This window comes from Melanotaenia boesemani, chromosome 17 (genome assembly GCF_017639745.1).
Source record: "Melanotaenia boesemani isolate fMelBoe1 chromosome 17, fMelBoe1.pri, whole genome shotgun sequence".
Taxonomy (NCBI): Eukaryota; Metazoa; Chordata; class Actinopteri; order Atheriniformes; family Melanotaeniidae; genus Melanotaenia; species Melanotaenia boesemani.
Genome location: NC_055698.1, coordinates 9,718,419 through 9,729,862, shown reverse-complemented (window position 1 = coordinate 9,729,862; position 11,444 = coordinate 9,718,419). Strand labels below are relative to the sequence as shown.

At 39.2% G+C, this 11,444-nt stretch overlaps 1 protein-coding gene across 4 annotated transcripts in view; it reads right to left on the bottom strand.

The window, feature by feature from the left end:
* Positions 1–2,680: 2,680 nt before the first annotated feature.
* Positions 2,681–11,444, bottom strand: part of fam49al (family with sequence similarity 49 member A, like) — a 40,173-nt gene continuing 31,409 nt past the window's right edge. For all 4 annotated transcript variants that reach the window (XM_042012154.1, XM_042012157.1, XM_042012156.1 and 1 more), the window contains 8 exons: positions 11,243–11,348; positions 9,339–9,475; positions 9,147–9,224; positions 8,734–8,850; positions 7,325–7,404; positions 7,015–7,141; positions 4,517–4,587; positions 2,681–4,426 (listed from right to left, as the gene is read on the bottom strand). In XM_042012154.1, the coding sequence (XP_041868088.1) occupies positions 4,363–4,426; positions 4,517–4,587; positions 7,015–7,141; positions 7,325–7,404; positions 8,734–8,850; positions 9,147–9,224; positions 9,339–9,475; positions 11,243–11,348 (780 nt within the window). In that variant the 3' untranslated portion in view covers positions 2,681–4,362. The remainder of the gene's footprint in view (positions 4,427–4,516; positions 4,588–7,014; positions 7,142–7,324; positions 7,405–8,733; positions 8,851–9,146; positions 9,225–9,338; positions 9,476–11,242; positions 11,349–11,444) is intronic.

Genomic DNA, 11,444 nt, shown 5'->3' with positions numbered 1-11,444 from the left:
ATTGCTGTAGTTTTGATTTTCTCTGCAAGCATCCAAAGGAAAGAAAGTATTCATGTGATTGCTGAATTAGCGCAGAGTCTTGAACCCTACCAGACAAACACTCACATAAGGGCTTGTTAAAATCCACATATACACATTTTTTGCTCAGCATATTTGCACTGCACAGCAGTTGGTGACCTGCCTTGACAACAGTCTGGCTGATTTACATTAGGTAACGCCTGTGGCTGATATGAACCATGTCAGGAGTGGTACTGATTAGTTGTGTGTGAGATGAGAATGGAACAAAGAAAGTTTGTGTGTGCGTTCTGTGTCAGAGTTCTTAAAAAGGCGGCAGGGGGAAGCCAGCAGAGGGAAACCACTGATCGTGTATCATGCTCCGTTTGGCTGATAAGGTGTTCCCTCCTCGGGGCAGTTAACGGTTAATGCTTGATCCGTTTGGGCCGAGTCCTTCTGCTGTGGCGGGAAGGGGAGGCAACAAAGCAAGAGGGAACTTTGCAAAACATTTCAGAGGAACTTCAGAGAGATAACTTTTGTCTGTTAGGGGGAAAAAACCAAAAATCAACAGAGAATTTCGGTAGTCATGATGCTCTCTGGTTAGATATTATATGATCACCACTTCAGATACATAAAACATGTTTGGATTGTTTGCTTAAATAAGCCACAGTTTTTAATTTGCATATTTAAACACTTCTTTTCTTTCTAAAGTTAATCAAGAATAGGCTCTTTGTTAGACTTAGACAATTAAAATGTTGGGTTGGCTTGAAATGGTGCAGTTACTCCATGAACCCGCAAAGCATCCCTTTATATCAGATCTAACTGGTAAATTGTTTTTCACATTGTCTTTTGAAAGGCACTAAATAACTGTCAAGATTAAGGCTGCTGTGAATTTGAATGGTTGCCATTAGGGAAGTAAATTGAGACACGGGTTCCTTATTTATTGCATGGCAGTTAGGGCACAAAGCCAGGCCCATAGAGACCTGTCAGACTAACACACAGACAAAGATATGAGTTCAGTTTGTTTTATGTCTGATGTTTTACACTTACAGCTAAGGGTGCATTTTGTCTAATGAGATGGTACAGAGTGATCCTGCTGCTCTCTTTTCCATATATAACTTCTGACTAGCTCTCCTGTGTCCCCCTGCCCTACTTTACAGTTCTCAGTGATCGCACTGTACGGCACCATCAGATGGACCTCACAGCTGAACAGACTTGAGATCTGAGCTCAGACTGGAGGTGAAACCCCCAAACTGATGATTAACCATCAAGCCTGTACAAGAGCATTAATGATTAATCATTAAAGTTTATGTGCAACTGAGACTTTTTTTTATTATAAGTGACTGGACTGAAGTTAATTTCTTCTGTTGTGATCCAGGTTAAGCAGGTTACTAGGTTATATATACATGTATTATAGTAGGTTCAGATTGTTGTCTTTTCTTAGGATGATCTCTTGCTGCCTCCTTGTGGTAAGATGTATTTCATGCAACGGTTGGAGATGCCACACAAAAAAAAAAATGATAACATGTTCAATGAAAGTTTCTAAACTCTTTGGGATTTCACACATTTTCCACTGATTTCTCGTAAAATGTGAATGCAACCTTTAAATGTTTTTCTTTTTAGATTAATGGCCTCAATTACAGCAACATTAACAGGATCATAGAGGCATTACAGAGACTAATGAAGCTGAAGAAGGCTGTCATGCAACTCAGAAGAACTGAACTTTCCACAATGAGAAAAACTTACAATAACTAAATACTGATCAACTTTATTAGACTGTTCAAGCATTAATTGCTTAAATAAAATAAAATAATTTAAACAGAAAAATCTCTAGTTGATCAAATCGTTGTTTCCCTTTTTTTTTCATGTTTTCAAGTAAAATTTTCCAACACTGAAGACGAAGTTGCCTAAAGTACAAGCTGCGAAGCACGGTGGAGGAAGCATCATGATTTTAGGGTTGCTTTCAGTGTTGAAGGTTTCCCAAACAACATTTTAAAAAGAGAACATCCAGAAGGGCAGCAGTCTTTAAATTTGTTTGGGGGAGTCCAAAGTTAAGTTGAAATGAATTGGGTTGATTTGAAGAGGCCTCCTTAAGGAAGACATCCCAGAATCATCAGTGGACTGAAACACCTTTGTTGGGACGACTGTTTCTGAATTCTTCCACAACGTCTTCTGAATCTACAAGCGACCGCTGAAAACATCAAGAAATGACTCTGCGTTCATAAAGACAAGAAAAGTTCAATTTTGTTTTTGTGTGTATGTTATTAATTTGATTGTGTTTGCCCATCATTGTGACTTAAATGAAAATCACTTATAATGCCAGGAGTAGTAGTCATGGCAGGACTGAACTGCAGTGGTTGATTACTTATACATAAAAACAAATATTGCAATTTTTCTTATATTTGCACTCAAATATATAAGTAAAGGAAATTTTAACAAATTCACAGATATAAAATTGACACATGGCAACCAAAGCATTTTTACGGAAGCAGGGAGCAGCTGAGCTTGAATATTTTTTTTCTCATTTTCTCAAGATAACTAGAAATTAAACTCGTTATCTAAAGCTAACGATTAAAAAACAATAATAGCCAACAACGGCCACTCTCAGCTTATTTTATAGGAGTCTTTCTTTCTTTCTTTCTTGTTTGTTTTTGGAGCGACTCATAAACACACAGAATGTCAGCTGTTGAATGTAATAAATGACAAGTTTATTGTTGCACAAAATATACAAAATAACAAGCAAATGGACAGCCCCTGCCCCTCCCCACCCTCTCAGTGTCCCTCCCTTTCCCCCTTCATTTGCAATAATGAAGCTGAATTTTTGGAAACCTATGACTACGGCAAGTCCGATGGTCCAAGCCAAACGCATGGTAATTCTGAGAGACAACACACATCCAACTTCAGCATCACTGAACAATTAAAAATGAATAAAAACACCTTATTTACACATTTCTGTCAGAACTTTTACAACATGCCATCTATGTATTTATACAGAATATGCTTGTGCACATACCCCTGTATAGAAAATATATTATAAGGTCAAATTAAATTAGACTAAGGTCTATAGACATCCAAAGTACAGCACTTCTTTATAATCTCCTTCAGAATTTTTTTCATCTTCGATTTTAATTTCTCACTTATTGAAAGACTCATCGGCCTCATACTGTTGATGTTGGTTGTGTTTTTTTCCTTTGAGGACGCAAAGTCTCACTTATTTACAAAGGAGCTCTCCTTTTAAAAGTCTGTGCCGAAGCCTGACCACTCCCTGACTCTTCTGTCATTTCATATCCTTTCTAACCCGCACAAGTAATTAAAATGGATGAGCAGTGACTCCACTGTAGCCTATTCTTTTGACGGATGAATGAGGATAGTGTAAACTAATCAGCTTTGGCACTGGGTGAGAAAGTAATGTGTCTCTCAGATCTTTGCTCTTTAGAGCAGATCTGCTGCTCTCAGAACGTGAGATTGAAACTGAAAAGAGCCAGATGATATCTAAGAAGCAAGCACTGTCATCTAAACCGCTTTAGCACCATGGAGAGAAAGATGCAAAGAGTGAAAGGTGTTGTTCAAGTAAAGCCAGACAATTCACAAAGATTTTGTTCTGGGGTGGAAATGGGTGTCCAGGTACACTACATGGGTGGACATTTTTTTATTGTAACAAAGAAAAACCAGAAATCCTGCAGATGCTTGGATGAGTGGGGAGATGGATGGCGAGGAAGATATCAGAGGATTTCTAAAAACACTGCTTCTGTTCGTTCATCCTGTCCCTCAGCTGCACTGATGTAGAAAAGAAGGTGGGAGCAAATCTCCGGAGTGCATCCATCACATTGCCCAATGATCCACCTGTATGTGGAGATCGGTGCAGCTGAGGGAGACAGGAGAGGCTGGAAGTGTGTGAGTGTTTGTGTGAGGCGGGGATCAGGAAGGGCTCAGGGAACCAGTCTGGAGTCAGATTTCAGGGGAAATAACATGGCATTGTTCTCAAAGTGTGTGCAAAAATACTTGTCAGACTACTGCTGAAACACAAACCCTTTTTTTTTTTTTTTTGTACATTTTGGTTCTGACCTTAAATTTTCCAATATAGCATCCTCTTTTATCCTACCTACTCTTAATCTGCTGCTTGTGTTTTGCTTCTTTTAATATATATCTATATATTCTGGCTTTTTTTCTTCTGTTTTCTTACTTTACAAAATGAGAGACAGAATGATGGACAGCTGACAATATATATAATTAAATTCCTCTTCTTATTATCACCAGGTCGCTTTTAACCCAGAGATGAATTTCTTTGTTCGTTGTAAACAAACAGGTTTTCCAGCCAGTGGTGTTTCTTTCCTCGGCTCCTCCTTTTCTGCCTCTCCTCTCTTCCTTTCATTGCAGGAGGGCTCTGATTTGTTTGGAGGTGCTGTCATCGTTTAGATGCCGTGTCGTATACCTGAAGATGGTGGAAGATAAAAAGAAAAAAGATGAGAATACATTCTTTTCTGTAACATCTATATATTAAGATTTCTACATCCACACACACCTCAGTGCGTTCAGAAGTCCCTCCACACTGTTGGACGGTTGCTCTTTCAGTACTTTGATGCAGCCCTTCATCTGCCAGCCACAGAGACGAAACAAGGCATTAGAGCATAAAAAAACACAAAGGCCAGCAGCCTCAGATCAGCCTCATCTCCAGCTGCTGATACTGCTGCAGCCAAACACGCTCAAAAACACACATTTATGTCAGGAGACCTCACCTACAGGTGTATGACGCCACCTCATTAACTCACAGTAGAATACATTTAAATTACAGGCACATTCACTATAAGTTCATTTGTAATTTTTTTTATAATGTTGGTATGAAGAGGACAATAACTGCATAAGTTCTGGTGGCGTGTTCTTCCTTCCTGGTGGAGCTGCAGGCTGTTAAATCCTGGATCAAGCTCATCAAGCCCAACCACATGCAACTTGGGAGGATGTTTAGGTTTATTGTATCATGTTTACTTATTTACATCCATTTTATTTTCCCCTTTGTAGGTTATTTGGTTTGGTCAAACCAGTTTTCTGCAGCAGAGTTAGTTGCTTATTTTTTGAGTGATCTTTTTTTGTGTATAGTTTTATGTACTGAACCTCTATTTTCAGGTCTGCTACTCATGAGTTCTGTTTGGTATTTACTTTGGCTTGGTTCCCAACAAACTGTCACATTGGACAGGGATCATCACAGATGTATTTAGAGACAGTTTTCATGGCTTTATTCTGTCATCTGTGTGGTCACGTCGCCTCTGTGGTTAGTTTAAATCTTTTAGTCCCCATTTTATTTGTTAGTAAAATCAGTGTCTGTTTGTGTCCCACTTGAGTCTTATTGGAGCCATTTTCCATCTTTTCATGGGTGTTTTTTTCTTTCACTATGTTAATATTTCCATGGTAGTTTTTTTTCTCTTCAACTATTTTGTCACACGAATACCAAAGGATTTGGGGGGAGGCTCTCAGAAAAGTTGCTGTTCACACATTTTCTTCACAGCTGGAGATGCTTTCACAACAAAAAATACTCCAGTCCAGATAGGCCTGGATGGAAAATCTGCAGAATGTAATGCAGAAAGGATGAAAGGACAAGGCTCCTTCATGACTGCTGTCCTGCTGGTATAAACTCTGTATATCTGAACATAACAAAAACATCAAGCATTGGAAAGCACACACAAGTCTAGACGTCATAGATAAAGTAAAGTTTAGAGGTAAAGTATAAAGCAGCAGTTAAGTACTGGTGTTTGTTGCTGTATTCACTGGCTCATCAGCTGGTCAAACAACCTCTGCAGGAAGTCAGTGAAACAGATGTTCACTTTCTTGCCTGCGTTCAGATCATGTCCAAAAAATGTCAACACTGCAGACATCTCACAGACTTGTTTGGCTTTTTATTAGGAGTTTAGATTGTTCCAGTCAAAAACCAACACCAGCTATGATGTTTTTGTGTTGTGTGCATGTCTCGATGGGTAGGATGAAATGTTAGAATACTTTCAGAAATGTGAATAATAGATGTCAATGTGGCATCAACAGAAGTCCAGAGTCCTTAATGCAAAGCTTTATGGTTGGAAAGTTACGTAATGTGTCTTTAAGCATGAAGAACATTTCCTAAAAACTGTTCTTTGCTTGTCAAAGTAAAATCTGACATCAAAGTCAGTTTATCCAGGTATAAAAATATTCATTCATTAGTTTTCTAAACTGCTTAAGCCAATTTAGGGTTGCAGGAAAGCTGGAGCCTATCCCAGCACTTAGCAGGCGACAGGCAGGGTGCACCCTGGGCAGGTTGCCAGTCCATCGCAGTATAAAAGTATTTATGATACACATTTCTTATTGGGTAACATATAGATGCTAATTAGGTAAATATTTGCCACAACTGGTAAGACAGCTGTTCATTATAGCCGCTGCAGAGTAAATTAAACCAAAGTGGATCAAGTGAAAAAAAGTTTTATTCTGCTGCTCTTTAAGCTGCAGCTTTTGGCTTGTTTGCAGGTTTTTGATGAAGTTTGAGACTTTTGACAAAAATGTTTTATTTGTTACAGTAACGTTCATTTATTCTGCTTCAGTTTTTAATTGTATATATATATATATTTATTTTTTATTTATATATTTATTTATTTTTTTTACAAATTTTCCATTCGGTCTCATTTTATGTATGCGATGCCATTGGTGTTAAAAAACTTGAACTTGTTTCATTTAGCTTTAAAAGAAGAAAAATGTCTATTTGTTAAGTGAAAATGGATGATTAAATGAGTTTTTAGAAGCTGTGATTTATCAACAGATGGTGCAGTTTCCCCTAACCTGGAGCAAATTAAGCCAGAGGGACACTGTTTATGAGAAGCAGTAGTTTAAAAAGAAAAACCCTAGAATCTCCTGAAATTTGGTTAGAGGCTTTCACTGTCTTATTTTCTCTTATCCTGAGGACCAAATAAGTTCACACTGCCTCACAGCAACCCATTCTTCTCTGTTAGATTAACCATCACTAGTGATGCCTTTTCTTCTAAATGTAAGCTTTCAAGCACTCACATCAATTTTGGAGGTTTTAGCAAAAGCTCCGACAGGATGAACGTGGTCGTACAGGATGATGACTCCCACCATCACCCTCATGCAGAAGAGCATGGTGTCTGTGTTGGTAAACCGGCAACGGTACTCCCTGAGCCAAAAAAAGTGTGTTACATGACATGGAGTTAACCATCAGATGACAGAGAGATAAAGATTTAAATTTTAAAATAAACACCTCCATAATTATTTACATATTTTCTTTGGATGGGGTCTGTTATTAGAATTTAGTAATCTGACATTCAGAGTATAAGACAGGGAGAGAATGAGCACTTACGGAGTCTCCAACATGACGCGGCACACGCAGGCCATGGTGCTCAGGCAGTCTGTGGTGTCCTCTATGGGCAGGGTCTTATTCTAAAGAAAGACAAAAGAGACTGTTGCTTCCATTTTGATGTTTGGATGTGGGAACATCTTGTGCAGTTTGAAGGGACAAAATGTTCCACCACAAGGTGGAGACAAAATACAGCTGCAGATAAAAACACTCAGTGGCAGTTATGAACATGTCCTCTACATTTTTCATGAATCTTGACAGGATTTCTCAGATGTGCGAACCAACAGGGTGCACTGAGGTGGAAGGTTAGCAAATACTGCTGCTTCTGCAGCAAAACTGTGTTTTGACAGCAAATAAAAGGAGAATTGTTTTACCTGGAGTTAAATGTAATGCAGCATGACACAGTAAGGCTTTAATAAACAAGCAAACCATGAAAAGAAAGCTAAGAATTATGCTTGGCTGTTATTGACAAGGATTAAAAATAAAAAGGCACAAGGAAAGGATGAAACAGACAAAACAGGACAAATTATAAATCACAGCAGGAATACATGCATTGGCATGAGTTTGGGAATGATTAATTTTCAGTACACAATGGCTTTGCAATATCATTATTTAAAAAAAAAGATACTGACTGAGCAGGTCATGTTATAGCTGAGGAGCTCAAACAACAAAACCCCCTTTAGTTTTTAAGCTTGAGGTGGGAAGAGCTGGCAGATTCAGGTTATGTACTGGTTGGTAGAGTTGCATCATTCTGATTCAGGGATCCAGGCTAAGAACTGCTTTAGATGTGTTAAGTTAAATCTTAAAATCAACCTTAATACTAATGGGTAGCCTGTACTGAGACATGACAATAGGGGATGTGATCAGCCTGCTACTAAATTCATATTATATAGTTTAACTCTGTAATGGTAACAAGAACCATCTTTCTTTTGCCATTTTTATACCTACATTAAACTAATGTTAATGTAGTTTCTTTTAAGAAGTTTAAAATGCAATAATTTGCAAATATAATACACCCATATTTTATTTCCAATAAAACAAAAACAACATATCAGATGATGAAATTGGGGCATTTCATAAGTTCTTGGAAAATAATAGCCCATTTTGAATTCAACGGCGGCAACACAAAAGTTGGAACAGGGGCAGCAAAAGGCTGGGAAAGCAATTTTTACTAATCAAAAACAACTAGAAGAGCATTTGACATCTGATTAGGTTAACTGGCAGCAAGCCAGTAACATTACTGGGTATAAAAGGAGCATTTTACATTTCCTCTTAGATGTAAAGATGGGCATAAATATGTTCCTTAACATTTTTGGCATTGGGGTTGTCAGAAAGAAAAATGTTTCTTTTTTTTCTGTCTTCATAATCAAACTTGTCACTCTGACTTGCTTAGTAACCGATCCTAACCGTACCTCTGAAACAAACTTAGTGGTGGCGTTACTCAGAGTTTTCAGCATTGGCGTCGCTTCAGCGTAGAACAGGGACATCCGATTGGCCATCTCATTGTTAACCTCATTCTCTGCTTCCAGCTGTGTGCGAAGACAAAACAGATGTTGCATTTAAAACAACAACAAAAAACAAACAAACAAACAAAACAAAACAAGATTAACCATTAACTGCACAAGTCCAATGATCGTATCATGAAGCTGGTAAAATAACAGCTCTAATTTGTATAAGTTGAAAGCCAAATGAAATATTAATCATGCATCTCTTTGTGCTGGTAGGGGGAAACCAGCACCCCAATTTCAGTCATTAATGATCAAAGAGACAAAGTAATGCCATGCTGCTTTAGATCATCTCATCATGTAAACCTCAACAACCTCACCTGCTGGTTGTTCAACCTGTTCCTGCTTATAGTCCTCCTGTAGTAGCTGAAGTCATTCTGAATGGCTGGATTTGTCATCTGCATGGTGAGAGAAAATGGGATCGGGTTTTATAAGATTATACAATAATTATGATTTTCTGTACAAAGCTTCTGTTTGAGGGCGTTAATCAGAGCAAAAATTATTCCTTTCACCTTTAGCTCATCAAAGCTGAGAGTAAAATGAAGGATCTCAGCAAACTGTTTGGCCAGGGCCTGCTCTCGCTCCAGGTGCTGCATGGGAGCGTAGGGTGGGCTCGTCAGCGCCTCCAGCAGGCTGCGCAGGGCATTCTCTGAAACAATGAACACACCTTAAAAATCCATCTATTCTAGCTGGCATCTGACTGTTTATTCCTCACAAGCTTTCATTTCCCGAAAACTCTTTTGTGCCAGCAGCTTAGAAACAAAATGCAGAAACAACAGGATTTTAATTACACAGGTTTTGTCTTCTTTTTGCTGGATAACAGGACACCTGTTGCCCTTTTTGCTTATGGGATCTGACATCAAGCAGAAAAGTAGACCTTTAGATCCCGTCTGAGCAGACAGGTCAGATCAGCCAGCTGGGAAACTCTAAATGTGACCGCAGTAACTTTGACTCTACAACACAAACTATAGAAACATACATTGCGGTCCTCAGAGATCACATGGTGGCTGATCCTACAGCCTCAGCATCCCCGTGGCTACTGTATCACTTACCATACAAATCCCCTTGTGTCACACATGGTATTGAACTAAGCCTTTTTGTTGCTTTGCAACCTGTAACAAATCAGACATCGGAGGCTGACCTCAGAGGCTACATGCTGTAGCGATGCCTCAGAAGCAAAGCCTCCTGAGGCTCCATCCCTTCCTCTGCATTAAAAATGTATAAGGGCCTTCTATAAATACAGCAGTGAAGTGTTTAATCTAAAGGGCCTGGGTAGAAACTCCAACCACCCTGCTGCTGTTGGCACAAAGCACATCTCAAATCCATCTCCATCCTGATGGTTAAAAGTGACCAGCTAGATGAAAGGAAAAAGCAGCTGTTTGTTTATTGCACATCTTGATTCGTTACCAACTAATTTCATTAATAAATAAATACAAAGGTAGTGCAAGAAAGTGGAAGAATATTTTAGCTTATACTCTCTGCATAATTAGGATTGGATCTCTTTCTCCCCAACTCTGTGGACACTTTGATGTTTTTGATGTTTCTGATGGATACATTAGCACAGAGACATTATCATCAATTATTAGTCAGCCTTCACTCTTACAGTATGGTAAGCTGAGAACACAATGTCCCTGAGATGGAGGTATTATTCGAAGGCAGAGCAGAGGCGGCAGCTGAACTCCGTTTCACTCTCTCTGTCTCTCTCAGTTCTGGACAAGCATGTACCACTGTTTCCGTAGCAACGGCTGCCTAGCTGCTGGGTCAGGATGCTGCAGAGATGGTTGAGAGGACATTGCAGCAGATGAGAGTGTAGGTGTGTTTAGGAATGCTGTCAGACCGAAATGGCATGCAAAACGGCTGAGCTTCTCCACATCACTTCTCATCTTCAGCGGTTTCAAAGAAATCTTTCTCCATTTTTAAGTAAAGGTGTACAATGCCCACTGTGCTGCGATTAGACAGCATTTGTCACATCACAAAGCTCTGACAGTACTGGCTGTAAAGACAATACATTTCTCATCCCAAGCCTGTTGAATCGCTGTTGAGAAAGCACAATAGCATAATAACAGGCATTCCACACAAAATGTAACAAACACAGAAAAGATGTTACATCTTTGTCATAAAACAAGAAAAACCCGTTGTGGTTTGTCTTGCTAAAAACCACAAGATCTCCCTCCTGTGTGTACCCGTCATCTCCTCATCTGCTGCACTTTTTCTGTGCAGTTGAAGTGGAGTTGAAAAAAACAAAAGCACACTTTTTATAGCTACACTGAACGCTTTGCTGTGTTTCAGCTAACCACAGATACTTTCCATTTAGATTTAGCTCAAAGCTGCAGCTATAACTGACATGGCCACCAGACAGTGTGCTGTCTCACTCTCTGAGATCATTTTCTGGACTAAACATAGCTATTGTGCTCACCCAGTCGGAGGGAGAACTCGTAGAACCTCTTCAGCTTGGCAACCAGAGGACATACTGCGTTCCAGGCCTTCTCCTGAAGAGCAAGGTCGCCTGGGTTTTGGATGGCCTGCAGGGCAAGGAACACAGACAGATGTTACTCTCAAAAACTTCCATATTTCCTCCCTTTTTGTCCTTAAAACCATATTTGACATTTGAGAAACAT